The sequence below is a fragment of the Diabrotica undecimpunctata genome, chromosome 2 (genome assembly GCF_040954645.1).
Source record: "Diabrotica undecimpunctata isolate CICGRU chromosome 2, icDiaUnde3, whole genome shotgun sequence".
NCBI classification, from domain to species: Eukaryota; Metazoa; Arthropoda; class Insecta; order Coleoptera; family Chrysomelidae; genus Diabrotica; species Diabrotica undecimpunctata.
In genome coordinates, this window is record NC_092804.1 from 126,970,212 (window position 1) to 126,997,012 (window position 26,801).

At 32.3% G+C, this 26,801-nt stretch overlaps 1 protein-coding gene across 1 annotated transcript in view; it reads left to right on the top strand.

Moving 5' to 3' along the window:
* The first annotated feature begins 796 nt into the window (after positions 1-796).
* Positions 797-26,801, top strand: part of LOC140434855 (uncharacterized) — a 37,668-nt gene continuing 11,663 nt past the window's right edge. The window contains exons 1-3 of the mRNA XM_072523429.1: positions 797-2,199; positions 17,351-17,553; positions 21,695-22,366. Coding sequence (XP_072379530.1) covers positions 849-2,199; positions 17,351-17,553; positions 21,695-22,363 — 2,223 coding nt within the window. The 5' untranslated portion in view covers positions 797-848 and the 3' untranslated portion in view covers positions 22,364-22,366. The remainder of the gene's footprint in view (positions 2,200-17,350; positions 17,554-21,694; positions 22,367-26,801) is intronic.

Consider the following 26,801-nt stretch of genomic DNA (forward strand, 5'->3'; position numbering starts at 1 on the left):
CAGGAAACGGCGGGGATAAGTGCTGAGAATAATTACAGGAAACACGTTAAGAGATCGAATGATAAGTGAGGACATTAGAAAAAATGTAATATATAGTGTATAAACGAATGAACACTAAATAGAAAAAAAAATAATGGAATAACCACATAAGCGGAATAGGGGAGACCGATGTCGTAAAAATACCAAGAGATATATCACCAATCGGCAGAAAAAGTATCGAACGACCGAGCAAAAGATGAAGTAACAACCTTCCATAGAGGTATTAATCCGCTAATGAATAAGTAGAATTGCTTATAAAGAGGAAGAAGAATATTTTTTCATGTCATTTTATTCAATGAATGTATATTAATATTCAGTGCAGATATAGAATAAACAATGTAGCAGCTGCCTTATATGGATTTAATAATCTCATGTGGTAGATATTATTTAATTATAAATAAGCATTTTAATCTATCAATACTTAACAGTATATTAATGTTTGTTATTATTACAAATTATGGATTATTTCAGTGTATATTTTTATCAATATTATTTAAGTTAATACGCTATTATATCTTTTCGTTATTTTATCTTATCTTGGGCTTTAATTTGTCTTTAAAATTCTGCAATTATATTTATTTTTATTTAGAAGTAGATTTTTTATCACAATTGCAGCGCCCTGTATATTTAACGCGAACTTATTTCTACACTATTTTAAAATATCTACACAGTAGTTCCCTCTACAATGCACGCAATGAAACGGACCACCTGATGCCACCGCATTGCGATATTTACCCGAAATAACTTCCAGTCGACACACATCTCCTCGCTCTTGATTCTATTTATATAAATTTAGTCGGTCGGCAAGCATGGATTCCATGCCAACATCTCGCGAGAAAAGTGAAGTGAATGGTGTTAATAATGAATCCGAAAAGATCGATATCGACAAAATTAAAAACCTACTCACAGAAGAACAAGTGCATAGTGATACAATTGCCAGAAGACGACGAAGATTTACAAAGAAGCGAAGTACTAGCTTGACAAGACGAGATCCTACACCGGTAAGACACTTGGATGAAAAATTCACTTCAGACGAAGAGCCAGTCGAGCCGAAACCGAAAACACCCGAACGACCACGTAGGCCGAAAAGAAACAAAAGTTTAATAAAACACAATTTGAGTGAAACAGATACACCTTCTGTCGAAGATAGCAACAAAAGCAACAATGTTAGTAGAAATAACAGTTTTAGAACTAAACTTAAAAAGTTTGAGGCGCAACTTAAGGCCATAGAAACAAATGCTGCTAGAAAGAAAAGTTTATCGGATTTGGCACAGGATGAAATGGTTGCAATATTTAACAAAACTAAGAAAAGCATAACAAATGCCGCAATAAAAGGTAGGGAGAGATTTAGAAAAGATAAGGAAGTAGCGAAAAGAAGCCAATCTGCACCAAATAAAATAGTAGATCAAGAGTTTAATAAACATGTTCAAAATGGAGAGCAAATTGAACAACTGTCACAAGAAAAACCTAGGAAATATTCTGAGTCTGATATGATTATGGAGAGACTACGAAAATATTCAGATTCTAGCTTACATACAACCATACAAGATATTGAATTCTCAGGTCCTATAATTAAAAAAGCTAAAGCGTTAAGACGAGAGTCGCCATCAGGACTTCGTCATAGAAAAAAACCTGTATACTCTTCAAAGGTAGTGGAAATACTTGATCCTAGAACACTAAGCGTAGTTTCAAGAAAAACAGTTGTACGCCTTCCAGAAGTAAAATTAAGAGACTTATACAAAATACTAAGGTTCTATTCAATATTTGAAATCTTCAGAGCCTACAGATTATACAAAGTTGAAATGAAAACTGAATACAAAAAGATAAAAACCTTGTGGAATAAATGCATGTTCGAACTGTTTTTAATAATGATGTTTTGTGGTGCAGCTGGCTTTATCTTTAAATATACTGAAGGGAGATTTGAAAATTTTTACAAATGTGGAGTTAAAAGAGTTAAACGAGACTTTATTGATTTACTTTGGTCCAAAAGCCATAACTTAAGAGAGGATGATTGGAAATCGTTGTTTCGAAATAAGCTGAAAACATTTGAAGAAGAACTGCACGCAGCTCATGAAGCCGGAATGACCTCTTACAGTGGGCAACGATCCTGGAGTTTTTTAAACAGCGTTGTGTATGCTTTGACTATTGTCACAACTATTGGTAAGCCACATAATTCGTTTATAAAATAATACTTTTTCAGTCAAGTTAAATTTATATTTCCGTATTATTGTTTAGTTTGATTTATACAGTTTGGTCCATGGTTCTTTACTCGTGCGTCATCATTAAAAGCATACGAAATAAGTCGGAAATCTACTCCACACAACAGCAAGAGACAGAAAGTGGCTACTGCTCCGATCACGGATTCTATTATAAAATTTAACCTTATCAAATAAATAGAATGTAAAATGTTATCTTTACCTTAAAATTTTGGTGCAGAATTACAGCTACATTTGAAATAGCTTAATAAATTCTTTTAATATCATTAGTGATTAATATACTTATAAATAAAAAAATTATAAAAAAAATATAATTAAATGAACAATAATATTTACAGTGTGTTAATGTTATAGGTAACAGTAAAATTATTTAAAGAATGAAACATTTAGCTCAAATAATATTCTTGCAAGATTTTAAACGTATGTTTTTCGTTTCTCATATCTCCATTACCTCCAGAATCTGGACTGTTACCTTTATTGTTAATTATTACAGGTTCGATATTAATATTACACATCTTTCTTCTCTAATAAACTATTGTTTAATTCATTTTTTAGTATATTCTGCACACTTTGCCCAGGTGACATCGTTACACTTTTTGAATGAATTGCTTCCTTCCACATACTTAAAACATTTCTGTCTCTATATCCATCTCTGCCAAAATATTGTATTACAGTAAGTCTTGCAATCTGCCCATACTAATTGGATATAAAATCTAGGTGATACAGTGGCAATCTAAGCACATCCTGTTCATATTCACGTATTAATTCGTCTACAATATATATAACCTTTTACTTATATTTTCTTGTCGATTCGTCTTGACCAATTATAACAGTTCTGGTTTTTACTGATATTCAGCAAAAGTAACATTGTATTTCTTTAACCAATCTGTAATGTCTGATTTTACCTATTTAGCGGAAGATTGTTTATTCATGATTTCAGTATCGGTGGGTTCGTTTTCAATAACAATTAAAATGGGTTTTCTTAATTAGACATTAATAATTGTGTACTTATTTATTTAGTAAATATTGTACCATTCATTTCGCCGTGATAATTTGCAATTAAGGATTTGGAACAAAATAACAAATTGGCGTCTGAAATAAAAACTTTTGCTGAATCGGCATGGACCACAATAAGTTTTCCTCCATTATAACCACCTGGTTTATGTACACGTCTGCTGCCACGACATCATTTTATTTTCCATATAAAAAATTCACGTTTAATGTAAAAATACAACTTTTCGTGGATATGCACTAATGTCTTCTTCTTCAAGTGCCATCTCCGCGGCGGAGGTCGGCAATCATCATAGCTATTCGGATTTTTTAGACGGCTGCTGTGAAAAGTGTTTCTCTCGACGTGTAATATGTCTGAGATATTCCAACTTTCTTGTTTTAATTGTATTTAAAATTTCTATTTCTTTATTCATCCTTCTCAAAACCTCTTTGTTTGCGATGGTTCTGTCCACGATATTTTCAGAATTCTTCTATACACTCATAGCTCGAATGATTCCAAATTTTTCATTGATGTCGTGGCAGCCGTAGCTCAGCGGCTATGTTACTGGCTTAACAAGCTAGAGGGCCCGGGTTCAAATCCCGGCACCGACAAAATTTTCAATATCTAATTTATCTGAGCTGCCACCGTGCTTCGGAGGGCACGTAAAGCCGTCGGTCCCGGCTACGAAAGTAGTCGTTAAGTCATGTTAGGGGCGCTTGCGCGACCTGAAAACCCTAACACTAGACCTTAGCCAGAAGGTTACACGAACTTTACTTTACTTTTCATTGATGTCGCATTTAAAGTCCAAGATTCCATTCCATAAAACAAAGTCGAAAAAACATAGCACCTCTCCAACCTTACTCTTAGTTCCAATTTTAAATCCCTTGTACATAGCACTCTTCTCATTGCACGTAATGAACACGCTTATGAGTTATTTCAATTAAAGCTCTTTGATTATCATCTTTTTGGAATATTAAGCCAAAATCTTTGAATATTCTACTCAAAGATGTTTTACTTGTAGAAACAATTTCTTTAGCCTGCAGCTCATTGATCAACGCTTTATCGATTATATGATTCTATAAAAAGTTATCTATTTTAATATTTATTACTAACATGTTAAGTTGCCTCGTAATTATTTACAGAAAGTTGGCTTACTTATTTTTTTCGTACATATTATATATTATATTTCGAATTGCCATTATATTGCATTCAAGTGAATCAGTTTTCGTTTTTAAACGAGGTCTGCTTCCCAATATAAGTGCAGCTGCTATCCTCTAAAACAAAGTTAAAATATCAACATTTTTAATTAATATTTAAAAAAATATATATAAAGTTCCTAATTATAAATACTCTGTTTTTTCTTCTTCTAATGGCGCTACAACCCTTTGTGTGTCTTATCCTGCTTAACAATGTTCTTACATTCTGCCCTGTCGTATACTTTCCTTCGCCACTGCCTGATGTTCATGGTTTGACGATCCCTCTCTACGACGCCTATCCATCTTTTACGGGACCTTCCTCTTGTTCTGTTTCCTTGGGGCTTCCATCTCTGGACTACTTTTACGGCTCGATTATTTGGCATTCTTTCTAGGTGACCAAGCCAGTTTAGTCTTGGTGACTTTACAAATCTAACAATATCTGCGCTCTGCATTAGTTCATCCAGCTCGTGGTTCATTTTAATTCTCCACGAACCATCGCTGCATTGGGTTGATCCAAATATCTTCCTTAGTATTTTGCACTCAAAAATTCTCAGTTGATTTTCATCAGTGGTTGAGAGTGTCCACGTTTTACATCCATATGTAACGACTGGTCTAATTACTGTTTTGTTGATTCTAAGCTTAGACTCACGATTCAGTAACTTACTTTTCATTAAGTCTTTGTATGCATAAAAGCACTTATTACCGCTAAGAATCCGTACTTATATTTCTTAATTGATGTTGTTGTTGTCATTTATTATTGAGCCTAGGTAGGGAAAAGTGGAGGCATATTTGTAGATATGGTTGTCTACCTTCAGATTCTCATGTTGATTTGATTTTGTGCACTTCATATATTTTGTTTTGTGTAGCCCAAACGTAGCAGCTTCTGGTTTCAGTTCTATAACTTTTTCGCTTAATCTATAACCTTTTTGTTGCGGCTTATTATGGCAACATCATTCGCATATGCACATATTTGCATTGATCTTGTATTAATACAGCCGTTTATATTCAATTTTCTAACAACAGCTTCTAAAGTTAGATTAAAAAGTGTTGTTGATAAAGCATCACCTAGTCTAACTCCATTTTTAATACCAAAGGCCTGCGTTAAATCTCCATCTATTCTCATTATAGATTTGGAACCCTCCAGAGTCACTCGTATAAGTTTAACCAACTTATTGGGTTAAACTTATAACCAACCAACCTAACCAACCCCTAACATAGACAGTTGGTTTAACATCTTTTGTCGATCTTCTCCATCAAACACCTGTTTGAAATCGATATACAAGTTGTAAATAGGTATGTTGTATTCAATACATTTTTCATGTATACCTCTTAACATATGTATTTGGTTTATAGTTGACCTCTTTGGTCTGAAGCCACATTGGTATTCACCAATCATTTCCTCCGAAAACAATTCCACGCGGCTGTATATAAGTTCTGATAATATCTTGTAGACGACATTTAAAACTGTTATGCCCCTATAATTTTTGCAGAGTCGTTTGTATTCCCCTTTGTACATAGGAAGTATGATTCATACTTTCCAGTCTTCTGGGATGGCTTCTAGTGTCCATATGCGGTCGATTAGTTTATAACATAGCACAAGTCCACCATTCTTCATCAGTTCTGCAGTTATTCCATCTGTGCCAGGTGCTTTGTTATTTTTAGATGTTTTATGACGTTAATCGTTTCTTCCAATGTTGGTTGCTCAACTAGTTGTTCTGTTGTGTGGTGAATTATTTCTCCATATTCGTTTTGTTCTTTTTCTGGGTTTAACAGCTCTTGAAAATGCTCCTTCCACATTTATATTATTTCCTCTTTCTCGCTGATATTTGCCCCATTTTTGTCCTTGCAAACTGTTTATCTTGTAATATTATATCCTTGGGTGTATTGCTTGGTTTCCTTGTAAAATTTCTAGTCTCTCTTCTGTTATTATAATCTATAATCTGTATTTTTCTATTCAACATTTCTCTCTTTTTCCTTCTGCATATTTGTTTGCATCTTTTCTGAGTTCTTCATATGCCCTTCTATTCAATCGGGAATCCCTTTGTAGACATTTCTATCTAGCTATATTTTTCCTTGCCATGAAACCATTCCTCGTTTCTTTTGCTTGAGTTTTCACCTGATGTTTCCTTTGCCATATTTGTAATTGTCGTTTGGATGACATTCCATTCTTCTTCAATGTTATTTTGTTCTCATCTTTCTCTATTGTACTCTGTTTATAATACTATGTCTTCTGTTTAAGTTGGCAAATAAATAATATCAATAATATGTTTTATGTATGTAATATTATGTATGCATTTATAAATTGTACTTATTATAGCTCTTAAATAGATGGCAACGGTTCCAACGGTCCTCTATTCATTTTTTCTAATTCAAAGTACTCGATTAAATTTAAAACGGGTTCATCTGCTTGTGGTGTAAGAGTTTCTCTACAAAAAATCTAAAAAAAATTTTTCTTTTTGTCATTTTTTTCACTTTTGCGGAAAGTTAAACAAAACCATTTCTTAACTGTGTGAATGAGGTTATTTTCTTATGTAAATTAGTGACAAAATAGTAACATACACTTCGCATAAAATTTCGAACTCTAATATAAAATTAATTGTGAAAACATCTGTGTGTGTAATATAAATAACTTCTAAATGCAAAAACAGGATAAAAAAAAAACAGCAAAAAATCAAACAAATTGACAGCCACAAATAAACAAACCAGAAATGCCACAAATTGTACTTAAAATCTGAAAACTTCCCAAAGCGTCTTATTTGAACCTATCTCCTTTTGATATATTGAATCTAAAGCGTGCATAAAAATAGCATGTGTCTTCATTTAATAATAGGCTACCGCCTATTAGCTGATTTGTCTTAAGTTTCATGCATGGAAGACATGAAATAAACGGCGAGATAAAACGTATGTGTTTTATCTCGCCAGATATTATTGACGCAAGGATAAAGAACCATGGACTCAACTGTTTATTTTGGTATATCTTTCTTATAGATCTATTTGGCCTAAGTCTTATCCCTTTCTGTGTAGTTGATGTTGATCAAAAATTTTTAAAAATATTATTTAAATTTTAAAAATAAAGACAACAGTAGTCTACAGTACCACCTACTGTTCCAATTTTTTTGTTTTTATTGAATTTATTGTACTCAATAAAAAAAGTATTTATTCAGTCATCTAATCTTTATGTTTTTTCCTTTGGTTGTAAGTTTTTGCTAACTGCTTTAGTTACTGCTTGTTTTATATATTCGCCCAATAATGTGGATCAATGTTAACTACGTTTATTTAGTTTTTGGGCATGTTGTACATTTTCAGTAAGGGTTTTTACAGTTTGTTTCTTTGTTTACGATTCTGTCAATCTTCTTCTTCTTAATTCTTCTTCTTAATTACATGAAGTTTTCACCAAGTAACAAAAAACTAAATTTGTTTAATATAATAATGTTTGTATCTTGAGAACAAACTAAACTCCTGGATAAAATTAACGCACCACTTTAATTAATCTAAATATTTACAATATGAACACAAAAAAACGGGTGTGGCAGTCCAGTGGGACTGCCGGTAGAAGTTATACTTCTATACACGCGTTCGCCGTTACAAATTTATATGGGAGTCAATCTGCACAATCATTACATATTTAATGCTATAGGTAAGAGAGAGCAGAAAGAGAAAAATAATTAGGTATATAGGTATATGGTGCATCGTTTGCTGTATATAAACATTTGATTTGTAATAGGAGTATAGTAAATGAAGGGTTGTATCAATATTTTAATGAAAATAAGTATATATTTTTATTTTCATATATGTACAAAAGGAGTTGAATGCAAAAAAATTTTTTTACACATACTCTGCAGTAAAATTCATTGTTTATTTTGTTATTAATATAAAAATTACAATACAATACACTGCAACATAATTCAATATAATAATACAATACAAATTAAAATGCAATATTCATAAGTATTTAAAACTGCCAATATACATAACTTACTTTACGAAGATAAAAATAAAAAACCAACAACTGGGATTATGTTGTAAATTTTCATTTTATTTTGAAATTGAACATTTTTGCGTATATTACATATATTTAATAACATTAACACGAGGTTTTTAAATATTTCAAAAATAAAAAAGGAAATTCATATTGGGATTCGAACTCACGTACACCAGCGTATGAACCAAACATGTAAAAGATTTGACAATTAGACATGATACTAACGGATTTTAAAATTGACAGTTGTTGTCTGTCATACAGTGATTATTTTGAAATACAAAAGCCTAAAATAATTATGAACATTTAATAAATAATACAAAACATATCACATAAATAAGAATATTAATATATATTATATTATATATATAATATTATATATAATATAATATATTTATAATATTAAATATATATATACAAAAGGAACATTTTTATTCTCGAGAGAGGAAGAGAGAGAAAATATATCTTATGTCTCTCTCTTACTCATTATCTTACATATGTAATGGTTGTACAGATTTACTCCCATGCAAATTTCCAACGCCGACCGTTAGTATAGAAGTATAATTTCAATAAAACTAAGTTACATGGAAATAATAATAAACACCTACAAATAAGTCCAACATGAGTTTATCATGATCTTAATTTGTCTTATTGTTTCTTTAAAAATTTGTTTTTGCTGGAAATACGTAAATAAGCTAGCATAACTCCAAATTGCAAAAAGAAAAAAATCAGTAAAGTAACACAATAAAATGCATCTGGATCAACACTAATACTGTGTAGGCCCTCCTCTACTTCTTATGACTGCATTTATGCGTTGAAGCATGCTCGACATCAAATGTTCAACAAAAGACTGCGGAATATTCTCCCATTCTTCAATGACGGCCTCAATGAGTTGTTTGTGATTGGCAATAGGGGGTCTACGACTGCGAATCTTTTTTTTGAGATAGTCTCATAGATGCCCTATAGGCTTCATGTCCGGACTGTAGGTGGCCACTCTATTAATGGAATATCAACATCGTTTAGGTAGCCAATAACCTGTCGAGTCACATAAGGACGAGCGTTGTCTTGCATAAATAAAAAATTAGGTCCAAGAAACGGAGCAAAAGGCATTACATGTTCGACAATAATGTTGTCTAAGTAATAATGAGCATTCATAGACCTAGTACGTATGGGGACCAACTCCGTACGAGCTTCAAAACAAATTCCTCCCCAAAACATTTTAGAGCCACCACCAAAAGGTACTTTAGGAGAGATATTGCAGCTAGCAAACCTTTCTCCTCGCCTTCGCCAGACACGCTTACGGCCATCTGGAGTTTTTAGGCTTACTCTAGTCTCATCGGAGAAAAGAACTCGTTTCCATTCATCGATGGTCCAATTTTGATGCAATCTTGCAAAATTCAATTTCTAAACCCTGTGTTCTCTGGTAAGCAAGGGTTTTTTGGCCGGTTTCCGGTTGCTCAGTTCTGCTTTATGTAAACGTCTTTTAACTGTTCGAGATGATATCGCGACATTTTGAACATCTCCTAGTTCATTTTTTAGCAAATTGCTGGTGACTCTTCTGTCTCTGATAGCACGTTGTCTCAAAAAACGATCATCAATTTGATTTTTACAACGTTTTCGCCCTTGCCCTGGTCTTCGATTGTACGACCGTTTCAATATATCGCCTAACCTTGTGACTGATGCTGGAATGATGTCTTCCTAACACACCTGCAACGTATCACATTGACTATCCTTCATCTAAGAGAGTCGATGCTCGCACTGCCTCCTCCATTGACAAATTTCTTTAGCGGCTCATTTTTTTATTTGATTTTTATGCAAATGAACTTCCAAACATGCATGTGATGAAAAATATCACAATAAAAAGCTTGTTTTTCACAAGCACTTTGCTTTAATCGGCACGTTTTCTGAAAAAACTCACTTTTAGTCTAAAACGAAGTTTAAATTATTTTTAAAACAAGACTATTATTAGCTTACATAACAACTGTCACTGTCAAACAATATTATGTAGAGTCTATTATAAATAATACAAAGTGAATTTAAAGAACACAAACAATTTAATTCTGTGAGTGGTTTCCACAGTTTATAATTACTTAAGAAGTGAAATGCATCCTATATTACTCATAATATACTCTATATTATATAGTTCGTTGAGATCAGTTTATTAATAGTTTTTAAAAATATACAAATATACAGTGTGTTCCATAAACATAAAGCTTATGGGCTATGCTAGGCTTGCGTCAATCACTCTATACATTTAAATTTATGTTTAAAAAGCTCACATTTTTATATTAATGTCGACAGGTCTCGGCGTTATTATAATGTTTTAAAACAAGGACAGAAATAATTTTATTCCATAAGTGGTTTTCACACTGTATTAATATTGGAGTTTGCAATAGATCTTTTTTTTTAGTTGCTTTATTCAATTTTTTATATGTTACGCCGAGGTGACCACCTTCCTACAATTCTCGCTTTGTGCCTTATCACAAATCAATTTGACACATCCCGTGACTAAAGCACAGTTGTTAAGATGTTAATTAACTAATTGTTCCATAAATAAGGTTGGTTATTGACCTTTTTGAAAATTGGTTTTTTTTTCGTATATAAATTCATATTCAGATATTCTTAGAGAAATTTAGATAAACATAATGAAATAAATATAATTTAAAGACGAAAAAAATAGTAAGTAATACTTAAAGATTATTTTTTGCTCATATGGATAGCCAAAAACAATTTTTAATTTTACACTAAAAACAATTTGGTAATGTTGCACACCAGTAATAAACTTCATAAATTAATTTAGATTCACTATGTGTACCAGGTGGTGAATCGCCAAACGGGCCATAGTAAACTCAATGGGAAATTTTAAATTATTGAATTCCTGCTTCCCTAATTATTTTGCATCAACAGTCATAAGAAACTATTTGTAAAGGACTGAAATCTGTATTAACAAATGTTAAAATTGTTCTATGAATTAAGCCTACTTCAAAATTTTGCAAAAATATAATACATTTTTCAGGCCACACCTTAAAGTCAGGGCACACGCGGTGCAATATTGTGTATGACATGTTGCGTTTGGTCATATTTATGTTTCTGATATTTGACAATATTTGAGTTGTCAATATTTTTATTTTATGATTAAATTATAAACAGCAAATTTTCACAAATACTACTACTACTAGTAAACAATAAATAATACTTTGTATTATTATAATATAACAAATGTTCAAACAATAAGCCATTTTGTACTAAGCAGAATCTCATTCGATTGTAAAATTCTCGTCTTAACATTAGTCAGAGTTTTTTAAAAATTGTCTGTCTGCATTAGCCCTCTCTAAAATTTCATAACAAAATTCCGCTCGCCGCTCAGCAGCTCCTTCTCTTAGTTCTTGATGACATTGAGATTTATATGACCGGAATTTATTCCTTTTCAAAATTTTTAAAGCCGTGGAATTATGAATATTAAACTGGTCTGCAATGGTCCGGGAACTTATTCTAGGATTTTCTACAACTGCTGTTAATAGATTTGTTTCATTTTGATTTTCTAAATTTCTTGGTACATCAGCAATATTGTTTGTACAATTACAATTAGAAATCACGGTCCCAGTATTTTCAAAGTTATGTAAAATCCTTGAAAGTAATTGCAATTTGTAATTATTGAATGACTTCGAATTGGTCTATTGGGATATATCACGCTAAATAAAAAACTGACAATTTGCGCACTATTGCCTGAATAAAAAGCTTTTATTATTGCTACTTTCTTCTCGACTGAGTACACTTTTTAATCAACTTTATTGTTTTTTAAACAATAAATCACGTAATAAAAATTTTGGCAATTAAAATATTATCAAATATCAGAAACATCCATATGACCAAACGCAACATGTCATACACATTCTTGCACCGCATGTGGCCTGACTTTAAGGGGTGGCCTGAAAAATGTATTATATTCTTGCAAAATTTTGGAATACGTTTAATTCGTAGAACAATTTTAACATTTGTTTTCGATACATATTTCAGTCCTCTACAAATAGTTTTTCTTGACTTTTGGTATAAAATAAATAGGGAAGCAGGAATTCAACAATTTAGAATTTCCTATTTAGTTTCCTATGGTCCTTTTGACGATTCACCACCCTGTATATGTAATAAATAATAATTATATATTTTGAATAAATATATTTTTTAAAAAGTAAACTTCAGACTTTCACTTATGTGTCATTATTATGAATATAAAAACAAGGCAGGATACCTGAATTATCTGTATTATCATCGGTTGTCCAAACATTTCCTAGAAATATTATTTGGTACAACTGCTTTACCTTTAGTACCGGGTGGTACCGGTACGACCGCTAAAGCAATCTGACAATTAGATTGTTTTAGAAGGTCTTTAACCCTCGGGCGGGCGCGCTTTTAAAAATCACAAGAGTGGATAAAAATATACAGATTTATCCTTAGTAAAATGTTGTAAATAATTATAAACTTTAAATAGTTAACCCTTTAAGCCGCAAGTTTATTATGATGAACTTTTTTCAAAGATTTTTGTTTTTTCTATAAAAAAAAATGCTGGTCAACCGTTGTACCGGAGTTCAATCAACAAATAATTTTCATGCTAGTTTTTCTGTTACATAGGGTGTACCAAATGATAAAATGTGGATCAATAATAGGTATAGGACTTTAAAGAATACAAAAATACTAATACACAAACAAAAATATAATAATTGAAATTATAGTTCAGGAATTTCAAAGATATGGTTTAAGACAATCCAAGCACAAAGTTAGTGTACAATCTACGTACTCTATATCACTGCTTTTCTGTAATCCCGGGTTTGAGCTCTGCTGGCATTTTCTTCGCGATCTATATTCAAGGTATTGCTTTTTTACTATTACTTTGCCAAAGAGATTCTTTATAAAGAATGTAAGAATTTACTATGGGTACATTAAAAAGGTAATAAAATAACTTCATCCACCATCAACGACATTTGCAAGCTACTGAGTATGCCTGCATTTGTTGGTCAAACCGAGCAACATCGCCCATATATATAAGAGGAAGTGTGGTAAAAAAAATTGTCAAAGTACAAGCAGTGTCCCCTTTTTTCCAGCACTTTATTTAATTCAGTATAACTCTTTCCCTTGGCCCTAGAGTATATTCGTTATTCCGTTCATGTTTTCTACCTTGATATACCTTAAAATTGATGAGGTAGCCTGTTTCAGCACATGCCATTGCCCATATTTTTATACCCCTCTTTCCCAAAGTAGTCATTCCTTTAAAGGCACGCATGCTTTCATCAACTGAAATGCTTCTGCTTGGAGAAAAAGATTCCATAAAGGTTTTTTTAAATTGTTTAATAAGAGGTTTTACTTTGTATAACTTGTCAAATTCCCGAGTTAATCTGGCTGGCATTTGTTGGTTATCATTCAAATCTTAATATTTTTGAGAAATCTCTTTAAAGTAACCCTTTCATTATAAACTTTTAATCTGAAGACCAGTATTTTTTGATAGAAGGTAAACTATTAAATCCCATTAGAATTAAAATTTCCAAGAAAACTTTCAATTCTTTGAAGGACAAAAATTTAAATTTTTGTTGGCTTAGACAGCATACATTTGACTGTTCTACAATGTATTATAGTAAGGTATCATTGAAAAAAACATTAAAGAAACTTACTGGGTATTCAGAAGATGGTATCACTTTCGAACCCTTGAATTCTGCATAATTACAATTTTTAAATTCAATCGGTATTCTTTGTTCTTTAGACCACCCCTTACAATCATTGGTAATATCTAAAGTTGCTTTATCTTCACTTGATGATAAAACATTCTTATTTTGGTTTAAGAGGGTTTTTTGGGCTAGTAATCTCTGTCTGCTACAGAATAATCGGAATCCCCATGTTCTAAACGATCGTTAATTATAGAATTTTTACGTTTTCTACGTAGAGGCTTGTAGTAAGTTACTATGTCTTGTTTGGCTGTACCACTTCCAAACGAAGTAGACGACAATATTGTAGAAGAACTTCTACTAGAAGATCTTTCTGATGGTGTGTCAGGTTCTACTACATCCTCAGCATCTGAGTCCCCTTCAATCTCGGAATGTTCAGCTTGATTATCCGTTATTTCATGTAATATGTTGGCTAACTGTTTAGTTTTAGGCACCCCTTCCAATACTGTATATCAGAATAGTTTTCGGACATCTGAAAAAACATGCATGTTGGGGTAATGTGGAAAATATTTTCTGATCTTCTGATTGTGATGGTTATAAATATTTATATTTTGGAGGAAAGTTTGAAGTAAGGTTAGGTAATTTTACAAAGATATCATATTTATACAATGTTTACAAGTTAAGTAAACGATCCGATATCAGAGCCATCTATGCATGACTTATTAAAATACAGGTATACATGTAAATAGGTAGAAATCGGATTTAAACTACTCATTTACTCTGGCGAAAATGTGTGGTATTATACCAAGGTTATACAAGAGATACTTAAAGGGTTAAATCAAATAATTTTTTTCAAAAAAGTACCCAAAAAATCGTATTCGTAAAAAAATATATTTTTCCTAATATTCCTCTTTCTTTAGTTAAGTAAGTACACAATTTTTACAGATTATAGCATAAATATTAAAACTCCTGGATTTCCATAGAATCTGGATTTTGAAAATCTTTTTTTTCGGATAGTTCGAAGTCACTGTTATATAATTTCTTTAATCTCGCATTACTATTAATTGCTAAAGTCTACTATATTCTCGACATCTGACAAATTATCAGCCAACTCTTGAAACTTTGTGACCGTCAAATATTTTTTAGAATTTTTTTACAATTAATAATTTACTACAATTACCTTTAAGATTTTAGACCACCTTTTATCACAAAAAACATGTTTACTAAATAAAAAGTAATAAAAACAGTTAAAAATTAAAATAAAAAAATTTAGCTTACCTCGTCGGGCGCGCTGCTGCACGGAAAACCATAAATTTGACACTAATAAAACAAATAAATCGTATAACGACGCGGTATTTGCGTCTTAATTATCCTCAAATAAGTCATTTGAGAAAAGCGGGACGAACAAACAGATGTAACTAAGAATACTTTACGAAATCTTGAAAGTAGTTGAGTAGTAGGATCAATACCGCGCCCGCTGGAAGGTTAATTTATTCTATAAATGTAGTATAATGTCCAATATCTCCTTAAATATCTAGTGGAAGAATTATTTTCTTCTTAGGAGCGCTTCTTATTAACTTTTTTAGAATACTTGATAACGGTAAATTGAACACACACACACACACACACACACACACACACACATATGTCCGAAGATCAAACTGGTCACACTTCTCTATTGAAGTGGTACCTTCCTGACCCCCAGGCTTTTCCTCCACCCCTCCTCATCGTGTGACTTACGTGAGGAAGCTTATGATCTAAAAGTAACTTTGAATGTCTTGGGTAATGGAACACCCTCTGTTTGTATCGACTGTGATTAAGCCACCTAACTGTAGGGGTAGCACACATATCATCTTTTCTCCCTATTTACTTCACTGACTCTATTGAAGTTACTTTAACTTGACATTGGGACTGGTGTCCATAAAAAAAGAAAAACGCGTGTATTTCGAACAGAAAGCTATCAGCCTGGACTGATAACTCTCTAAATAAATTTTATTCTCTTCGCCGGCTGAGCATCCGAGTGGGTCCGGCCACCGAGCCCATGTATGCCGCACATGCCCTCGGTACTCGGATTCGCGATATCTGCATACGATCTGCCCGAGGGGCCTATGCCTAACGGCTGGTATAGAAGGCCTGACGGGCCTTTTATATATTTTGATTTTGGTTTTTTTTTGTGACGAAATAGCATTCACATGACATTCGATGTTCGGTTGAAGACGTGGTTTGGTTTAGACAGTGAGCGGTTTTTTTGTTTTTTTTTTTCTAACTACGACTACTATGCTAACTTAACTATGCAGTGTGTATTCCCAAGTGTATACGGCTCTCACACACCCCGTGTATATGTTTTTTTTTTTGGTTTTTTATATTTTTTACTACATGCTAAACTACTACTTTGTGTGCGTGTGTTGGGGTGTGCATTCTTAAGTGTATATTGCCCTCACACACCCTGGTGTATATTGGTCTTATATACTATGGTTTTATTCTCGCCAGAATGTGACCGAATTGCTGCAAGTATCCAGACTCAGCTAACCAGCCATCTCTTGATTGGTTGCAGCAGTTCTGCCTCATTTTTTTTTTGTGCTCACATGGTGAATTGAACCAACGCGTACCATCGAGGTAACCATTACTAAGAAAATCATGCAACAATAATGCTAATAGCGACCTCTATCGAGATAAAATAGCAATGTCAGTGTTAATAGCAATAAATTGTATTGCAATGGAAATAAATTGTAAACTCAAGTAAATAAAGCTTATAGGTTGATGTTAGGAATATTTAGTATATAGAAAATTTACCTATATGACTCATCATCATTTTTGAACATTTTCGTCGCCAGTCTCGGCTCAACTATATCCAAATGGATGGATGCACCTGTACCATAACCAAAAATTTTAATGTGTTTTTTATGAAGTATTTAGTGTGTTGTCTCTTTTTTGGAAACTTTTTTTTAAGTAACAAGTTCGTCTTTGGAAAGTTTTTTAAATTTTGAAGAAAAAATTTTGTATTTAAAAAAAAAAGGTATCCCTCTTCGACAGTGGTGCTTTTTAAATTTTGACCATAGCTCTGAAGATGACTTTGTAAGTCGAAACCGCTCAGTTAGGCATTAAACGCTTAACACATTTTTAAAGTACCTACTTTTCTCCTCAATACATGCATTTGTGATAAGTGTGAACAAAACACATCAGTCTTTTGCAGTTATTATATTTATATATAGCCATCAACTCGACCAGTATTTTTAAAGTACTTTGTGAATGTACTAAAATATTCTTCTTCTTTTTAGGATATGGTCACCTCTACCCCTCTACTACCACTGGTCGAGCTTTAACCATTGTATATGCTATAGTTGGAATTCCCCTTTTTCTTATAGCTCTTACAGATTTTGGTAAATTATTCACTAGAGCTATTAAATTTTTATGGTCGTTTGTTAGACGACTTTATTATACAGGAAGCTGTAGGAAAGTTAGAAAAAGTGCAACTGCTTCGGTAAGTTGTTACAAATGTATTAATACTCATATATCTTTCTAACTTCAAGAAAATATGTTTTAAAATATATAAATAAGTTTTTAATATTTTATATAAATATAAAGTCAACGAAGTACAAAAAACACTTTTTTGTTTTTATGCTATTATTACTTAATGCTTAGTTAATGAAAAAGTTTTCGTCATACACCATATTTCTAAAACAAAGACAGTTTTAAAACATGTTTAAAACTGTGCATATTTTTTTTGCCTATGTTGTTCATATTTCGACTCAAAACTTTTAAACTTTGGTTTTCTTGAATTATTTTAGTTATTTCTCTTGTATTGTTTTCTCTTATGTCTTTTCGGATTTAATGGTGGATATCTTTATTTAATTTTGTCATTGTTGTGTAGTTGGAGCTGTATTTTTCCGTCAGCTGTCTTCTTTTACCTATTAGCTCTTTGGTAGTTTGGTTTAGTTTTTCCTCATGGGTCAGAAAGATCTAGCAGCACTCCCTTTCCGTTTCTTTAAGAGCCTTCTCTATGCCATCATTGGCTTGATCTACATCTTCTATTTTATCTTGCAAGTCTTGTATATGCCTGGTTAGTGTATCTTCATACATGTCGTTGACGCTGTCGCTGGGGGAATCCATATTTTTTTCTTGTTTTTAGGAGCATCTTTGTTCTTTTCAATTTAACATTTAATAGTATCTTGGCTTATATTAATCTGTGGTCGCTTCCTATAGATAATTTATTGAGTACTCGATGTCTTTAATTATTTCTTTTCGGTTTGTTATGATACATTCTATTTTATTTTTGACACTAACATCTGGGCTGATCCATGTCCACTAACACTAAGGTTTTTTATCAAAAAAAGAGTTCATCATGGATAAATTTTCCTGGCGTAAGAAGTTTAGCAAGATTTCCCCTCGTACATTTCTTTCGCTATATCCATAATTACTACTTCTGGATCATCTTGTAAAAATCCCATTTTCGCATTAAAGTCGCCCATGATTATTGTGTATTATGCTGGTGGGGCACGTAACGCTGTTTCTAGGTCCTCATAAATTTTTTTAATTGCTATATCCGATTAGGTAGTCGTTGAAGCATATGTCTGGATTACCTTAAGGTTATATATTGCATTTAGTTTAAATATGAGATATACAATCCTCGGTCATATGCTGATAATTTCAACTATATTATGTATGTGCTTTCTATGTATAATAAATTCTACTCAACCATTTTAAGTGTCTTCTTCACCTTTAAAATAAAAAACGTGTCCTGATTTAAGAGTAATTTTTATTTCTCGTATTTGTCTTATTTCCTCCAGTTCCATCATCTTCTGGTCTGATATAAGAGTTTTAACATTGTATGAAGTAATATGTATTTGTTGATTTTTGTAGCAGCCTGATTTTTTTCGGGAATTCTTAGCCCCCCCTGCTCCAAACCTTTACCAACCGCTACCTTGGTTGGGGGTTTTGGAGCAGCCGGAGACTGAGGGTCGTTCAGTAGTTTTGTCTTTTATAAAAAATAACTTTTGAGGTTATAAGCCATTAAAGCCATGCTTGGCTAATGCATGTTGAAGAGCTGGTTTCAAAGTAAAGGGAGAAAAGGTGGAAATGGGAATGCTTTGAAAGTCTTCCCATGGATAGGAGGCTGGGGACATTCATGAGCTTGCATGGCCAGGTGTGCTATTCGTGAAGTAGATCTATCCCATGCCGGGATCGCAGAGAAATATCCATCCGCTACCCATACAAAATACAAATCAATACAAAATAAACATATTGTACGTCTATTGTAAAGGTTTTATTATGTTGTTGTTTGTTAAAATTCTAAATTTGGCTCGCTATTTCTTCTTGTTGGAAGGTGTATCCACGGGAAATACGAGTATATGACATTACGCAAAAGTTTTGATATTTGCTAAATATCTATTTGTTAGTTCAAAAAATGTGTTTAATAATTGTAATAGATTATTTTTAAGATTTATATACAGTGAACGGCTAAATTATGGAATATTATCATTATTTCGAGAACCGTCGAGTTTTGAGAGAAATCCCGAAATAGGTCGATTTTTGTTACAAAATACCCATCTTATAACGAACATGGAGTAGGGATGATGGCACCGGTGTAGGCGTAGTGACGTAATGGTTAAATTTTTTAAATAGAAATTGGTATAATGCGACACCTCATTTGAAGGAGAATTTAATTCTCTATTTAACGTCATTATTACATTTTTACCTAAAATATTTTTTTTAAGGATACAAAAACAATTTTTTTTAAATTTAAATTTAACTAAATTACAACTAATGATTTAATTAATAATGTACTTTAAAGTAACCAAATTATGCATAATAATTATTTTAAATTAAATGTTCAATATGCCATCCATCGGTTTCTTGACAATATGCGAATCTACGGACACATTCATATAGTACATTGCGGATGACTTCTGGAGTAATTAGACTCATTTTATACCTAATTCTATCTTTCAAGTCCTGTAAATTTTGGGGTCTATTGACATAAACTTTTGATTTTATGTAACCTCACAGAAAAAAGTCTATAGGTGTTAGATCTGGTAACCTTGCTGGCCACTCCATAAAACCTCGTCTTCCGATCCACCTCCTGGGAAAGAAATGATATTCAAAAATTGACGTACTTCACGTGCGTAATGCGCAGGAGCTCCATCTTGTTAAAGCCAGATATTTCCACTAGGTAAATTTGGATTATTGGCATTTGGATACATGTGAGCAAGGACAGGTATAAGTTCTCAAAAAAGTTAAATAACGTTCTCCTGTTAGATTTTCTTCAAAGAAAAAAGGACCAATGATTCTGTTATTAATGATCCCTGCCCATACATTTACTTTCTGAGGATATTGCGTGTGTGACTCAGTCATCCAATGTGGGTTTTCTTGACTCCAATATCTGCAATTCTGACGATTCACGGTACATGTATAAAAAATGTGGCTTCATCGAAAAAAAGAATTTGATTGATGAAATGTGGATTGCGGATACATAAATACTGCATAATTTTAGAAAAATGAAGCCGGCGTGATCGTAGTCGTTTAATTCCTGATGTAGTTGAATTTTGTAGGGACGGTATTTTTCTTTTTTTTAAATACGTAATACCGATCGTTGGGAAACTCCAGCATATTCACCCATTTGTGTTGAATTACTGTGAGGATTGTCACGTACATTTAATAATATATCAAGTTTCACATTGTCTTCAATTTTAGAACGCCCAGCGTTTGGAATATGTTTAACGTGCCCAGTTTCTTCAAATTTTCGGACTATTTTACTTACTGTTGATTGGCTGATGGGCTGTCTGAATATTTTGCGTTGAATAAATTGCATACCATGTTCTGTACTAATAATTAATATTTCTATGCGTTGTGTTTCATTTAGGTGAGCCATAATTTAGTATTCAAAAGTAAAAATTACAATTGACAACTGATGACAATTCAGAAAATCAAAACATTTACGTCAATAAATATTACAGTAAATATGCCACTATCACTTGCTTGAATTAATATTTGACAAAAAGTTTCAGTGTTTATGAGATAACTTTTTGTTTCTATTATTATTTTTACTTATTTTTGCTTTTTTAAGTATTTACTTCAGAAAGTCATGGCAGGAACCGATGAATGGCATTTCGAACATTTAATTTAAAATAATTGTTTGCATAATTTGGTTACTTTAAAGTACATTATTTAATTCATAATCATTAGTTGTAATTTAGTTAAATTTAAATTAATAAAAATTGTTTTTGTACCCTTAAAAAAATATTTTAGTTAAAAATATAATGTCGTTAAATAGAGAATTAGATTCTCCTTCAAATAGGGTGTCGCATTATACCAATTTCTATTTAAAAAAAATTAACAATTACGTCACTTCACCGACACCGGTGACATCATCCCTACTATATGTACGTTATAAAATAAGAGGGTATTTTATAACAAAAATCAATCTGTTTCGGGATTTCCCTTAAAATTCGACGGTTATCGAAATAATGATAATATTCCATAATTTAGCCGTTCACTGTATTATGACCTCCTTTTATTTTATGTTTGGTAAAAAAAGTAAGATTACACAAATAAGTCAGTCTTTTAAAAATTACTTAAAAATTTGCACTCACGTAAGAAGATATTTATATGTGATTATGTTGTAGGAAATATTTAAAGGAGCCCAAATGATGTATGGCATAGCGACTTTCCGTAGGCCTTCAAAGGACCCCTCGGCTGAAAGTACAGGACCGTTTTCAACAGATATTACTAGTATAAAACCTATGTCATCGCACGATACTGTAATATCAGCAATGTCCGACGACACACCAACTACACCAGATTTATCAACTTTTGAAATAGATGATGAGTTTAATTTACCAATATCCGTTGCTTTGTTTATACTTGCAGCGTATATGTTTATAGGGTCCTTAGTGTATTGTGCCTGGGAGAAATGGGAATTTTTCACCTCGTTTTACTTTGTATTTATTTCACTTTCTACAATAGGATTTGGCGATTTTATCCCAGCTCAACCCGTTGTTCTAATTGTATCAATAGTTTATCTAGTTTTTGGATTAGCTTTAATGTCAATGTGCATTAATGTCGTTCAAGTCAAACTCAGTGATACTTTCCAACAAGCTTCCATTAAGTTATCCAGTACCATGGGTTTTGAAATGCCAGATAGTGCCCTGACTCTAAATGAGAATGAATCCGATCTTGTCCAAATACATAAAGATATCGAAAAAAATGAGGACGAGACTAAGAGCGAGAAAATAGAAGTCGAAAATAATAACTCAGCTACCGGTGTTGAACCTGCACCTGAAAAATCGCAATAAAAGGTAATGAGTTTTTTTATATATGAGTGACCTCATATCAAAGACGGACATGTTTCATGCAAGAAAAATTGAAATAAATTGTTTTTTTTTGTACACAGCTGCTATTATTCTTTTTATAAAAATCTCACTTCTTATAATTTTAGTGAAGGCTTCAAAAGTAATCTTGTGAACATTCTTATATCAGAAATATATGAAATTATTACAAAATGATTATTAGAAAATAGAGATGTCCGCTTTTGGAACAAAAATGGGTAAATGTCCATGTTTGATCCAAATGTGATGGTAGGTGTCCGTTTTTGATGAGAAAAATAATTTTATTTGAAAGAGTGAACGCTGGGTTTGGACCTAACTTAAAATTTAATGCTTATAACATTCATATAGGGAATTCAGGTATTTTAAATGAAAATTCCAATTTTAAAATCTTTTATTGTTGCATTAGTACCTACCTACAAAGCAAATTAACTAAAAATATATAAAGTAAAATATTCGAACCTATAAAATATTTAAACTTTAGTAACATTCAAATTGGAATTAACACAAGATCACCATCAAAATCAGTATTATTATTTTCACACTCACATGAATCGTCACATTTAGCCGATATTTCAGGCTCTGCTTGTAATATGTTTTTGTACCACTGCAAAGTTTCTTTCTTTCTCCAATTTACTCCAAAATGTTTTTCAAGCTATTTTACTACGTCCTTAACCTTTTCTGCTTTTAGGGTCACACCAATAAGAATTTCTTTTGGGTTGGTCTGTCCAATAGTGCAGTTGTTCTTACAACTTTTCCTCTCTGCACCTGTGTCAAGGTTGTAAGCCATCTCTCCTTTCATAACGAGGTTTCCCAATTTAGTTTTCCAAAGAAATATTCGTAAAAAAACTTCATAACTTCATAAAACTTTTCGCTTCTTGTTTCCAGTCCAACGGCACCCAATCACTTCCAATCAACTTAATAGTACCATATTTTTTAAAAATTTCGTTTTTTGTTGATTTTTTTTAATGTTTTCTCTATTATCTCAAATACTCTGTCGGCAGGAAGGAAGGAGTGCCCTGTTACAGAAAAGACTGTTTCAAATTTCCGTATGCTTGTTGGAGCACAACTATCCAGAAACTTGCAGCACATAGTTAAAATATTTATATTCTTATTTTGTTCAGCTCAACCATCAGACACCAAACGAATGGAGTCATATCCTGAGAGATCAGCTGATCTCAACTCATTAAATATAATGGAAGCAACCTCGGTGGATGATTTTTTTGTTTCATCTTCCGTCCAGGTATAAATTGAGGCAGTACTGGAATTCAGGTATTCATTTGACATATGAATAGTATGCACTTTGATCAGTTACTTTTGGCAAAACAAGGTTCTTCTGACAAACGAAACTCAAAATAAAACATCGTTGTGGTTTTTCTCGCAAGTGTTGAAAGAAGGCTTGGGCCTGTTTCTTGTGTAACTCCTTTGCATTTTTAGACACCTTTTTCTTCCTCCGTTTTTTTCACTTGGATAAGGTTTTGTAATTCTAGGCAACTACTACATTTATCCATGCAAGGGGTAAGAAAATCCAATGTTGAAATCTGATCAAAATATTTTCCTGAAAAATCCTTGAGTAACCTTCTCAGATTTTTCTTTGTTATAATTGAACATTTTCCACAGTTTGGCGATATTCAGGTCTGATGGTAGGTAGACTCGTGATGAGTGATGTCGTGAATATTGCGATTCAATAGCGAGCAAACTTAACTTCCTTGTGGTTTCCGTCTCGGGTTTACACTGAGACATGAGATACACCGTTCATGAATTTTGACACTCTATAATTCTATGCTTAGTAATAGGCTACAACACCTTGAGAAAAGCATCCCTGCAACGTTGAGATTATTACCAGCGTGGTTAAAACCGAATATTAAAAGATTGTGGTTTTCCCCTTTATAGGCTTAAGCTTCTTCCTTTTGGGGTTGGGTGGGCCAGCAGGAAAGTATTTTAAAATGAACGCATCTTGCTTGCTTTTTTCTGGAATGGATTATAAGGCTTTGTGAAACTCAATGACATCATGAATTGTTAAAAGTTGGCACTGGTATCCAACTCAGTGATGACAGTTGGGGTACAGAGGAAAAACTTTGGCTGAGTATCTGCATGAACATACAAAAGAAGGAATTCATTAAACTTTAGTTAATTCAATGAATAGTCTATTCGTTCAAGTTAATAGTCAGAATTTTCATTAGTATCTCTCTTCATTTTATGAAAAACTTTAGCAAGTGGTACTAAGCTGGTCATGTTTTTACAGCCAACTTTCAAGCTTTATATTTTAAAATCAGACATTATCATATCATTTAAAAACTGTTCATAACTCGGACGAACATATACAGTAACGACTAACATATCAATCTTCCACCTACCTATTGACAATTTGTTACAGCAATCAAATGTTAAGTACATGATTGAGTTCAATGATTAAACTTACCTTTGTCGTTTCTGGATGTTTTTTTTTTTCATTTTTCGGGATCGCTCTTCCTTTTACGCGTCGTCCCTGGATTGACAGATATATTTGACTTCATGAATTTACTTTGTAAATTAATAACAAGAAAAAAAAATATCAGTTTAAACTAGTGATAAACACAAATAAAACGATTAACATCAGACAAGTTGAAAGCAATGGCGGCCATTGTTGATTTCTCAGTCATGTATTCACAATACAGCATTCTCAGTGGCTGTTACAAACATGTCCGTTTTTAGAATAAACCTTCATAGCAAAGTTTAAAATAACGTATTTGCGTCCGTGTAGGAATGAAACTATTATTACATATTATACATATTATATATTCTTATTGATAAGAACAGGAACAATTCTATAAAAAATCACTACAAACTAAATTTTTATTTTTTTGACACATGTCCGTCTTTGATCTGAAGCCACTCATATATGGAATATATGATTTATAATATAATCAATATAGATCTTTTTGTATAAAGCCAATGTCTAGCATTTTTTATTCGGATCCTTTATAAACAATTTTTATTTTTATGACACTTGTAAAGTCATCCTTATAAGTGGCTCGACAATCCGTTGTGGATCTTAGCCTGCTCACAAAGAAGTCGCTACTCCTGTCGATTCCTGGCAACTTTCATTCATCTTCTGACCCTTAGAATCTGTAGGTCTTCTTCTACATCATTAATCCATCTCCTTCGTGGTCGTCCTCTGCTTCTTGTGCCCTCTGGTTTTGAAAATGTTAATCTCTTCGTGTATTCGTGATCTGACATCCTAACAATGTGTCCAGCCCATTTAAGTCGCTGCACTTTATCGAATTTGACAATACCTGGATCTGTGTATAATTGAAATAGTTCAAAGTTGTATCTTCGACGCCATAGGCAATTTTGATTTACGGTCCCAAAAATCTTTTATCATCATTTTGAGATAAGGTCCACGTTTCAGATCCATACATTAAAACCGATCCTATTAAGGTCTTGTATACATTGAGCTTTACTAAACGTTTTATATTTTTATTTTTTAAATGTTTCTGGAGACCGTAAACAATTCTGTTTGCTATTGATATGCGCCTTTTTATTTCGTCGCTGGTCGTGTTTGTTGCGTTTTCTGGCGATCCAAGATATGTGAATTCTTTGACTTGCTTAAAGGTATGGTTGTTAATTTGAATTCTCTGTTGGATATTTCGGGAATTTTTAGAAACCAACATATATTTGGTTTTTCCTCGTTTACCATAAGTCCTAATTCACTTGCCGCATCCGCAAGCCTTGTAAAAACACTGCACCATATCTCTCATACTTCTGCCCACCATAACTATATTGTCAGCGAATGCGAGAATATGGGTCGATCTATTAAAAATAGTTCCATTCATTCTAATATTTAATTGTCTGTTTTAACTAAACGTATTTAATTACGTTTTGATTGAAAATTGTAATTAATATTTAAAACTATTGAATGAATAATTATTTATAATAAATAATTTAAAAAAAAACTAAATTTATAAATTAGTTAAAAAAAAACTGCTTTTTTGCAAATATCTCCGTAAATTATTTATCAATTTTAATTGAAAAAACGGAAAAATAAACATATTCTTAATATAAAAAAATTATATCAATATTGTTTATTTAAAATATAAGAGAAAAAACTATAGACAAAAAATCAAATGGTGACCATAAATTATTATTGTTTAAAAAAAGCGCAAGGTAAAAATACCAGTACCTTTTCATCTATTCTATTTTCATCTAGTAACCCCCACCTATGTCTTAAAAGCTTCAGATATCTGCGAAATATTTTTCGACTTTTTTTTAACCAGACTGGACTATATACATAAGCTTAATTTTGATATCACAATAATGTTTTACTCTTAACTACCCTATAAAAAAATATGGTCCTTATAATAAAAATAAAATAATATTTTTCTTAGATTTTTTGGATATATTCTATAAACGTTTTAAACTCGCTGCA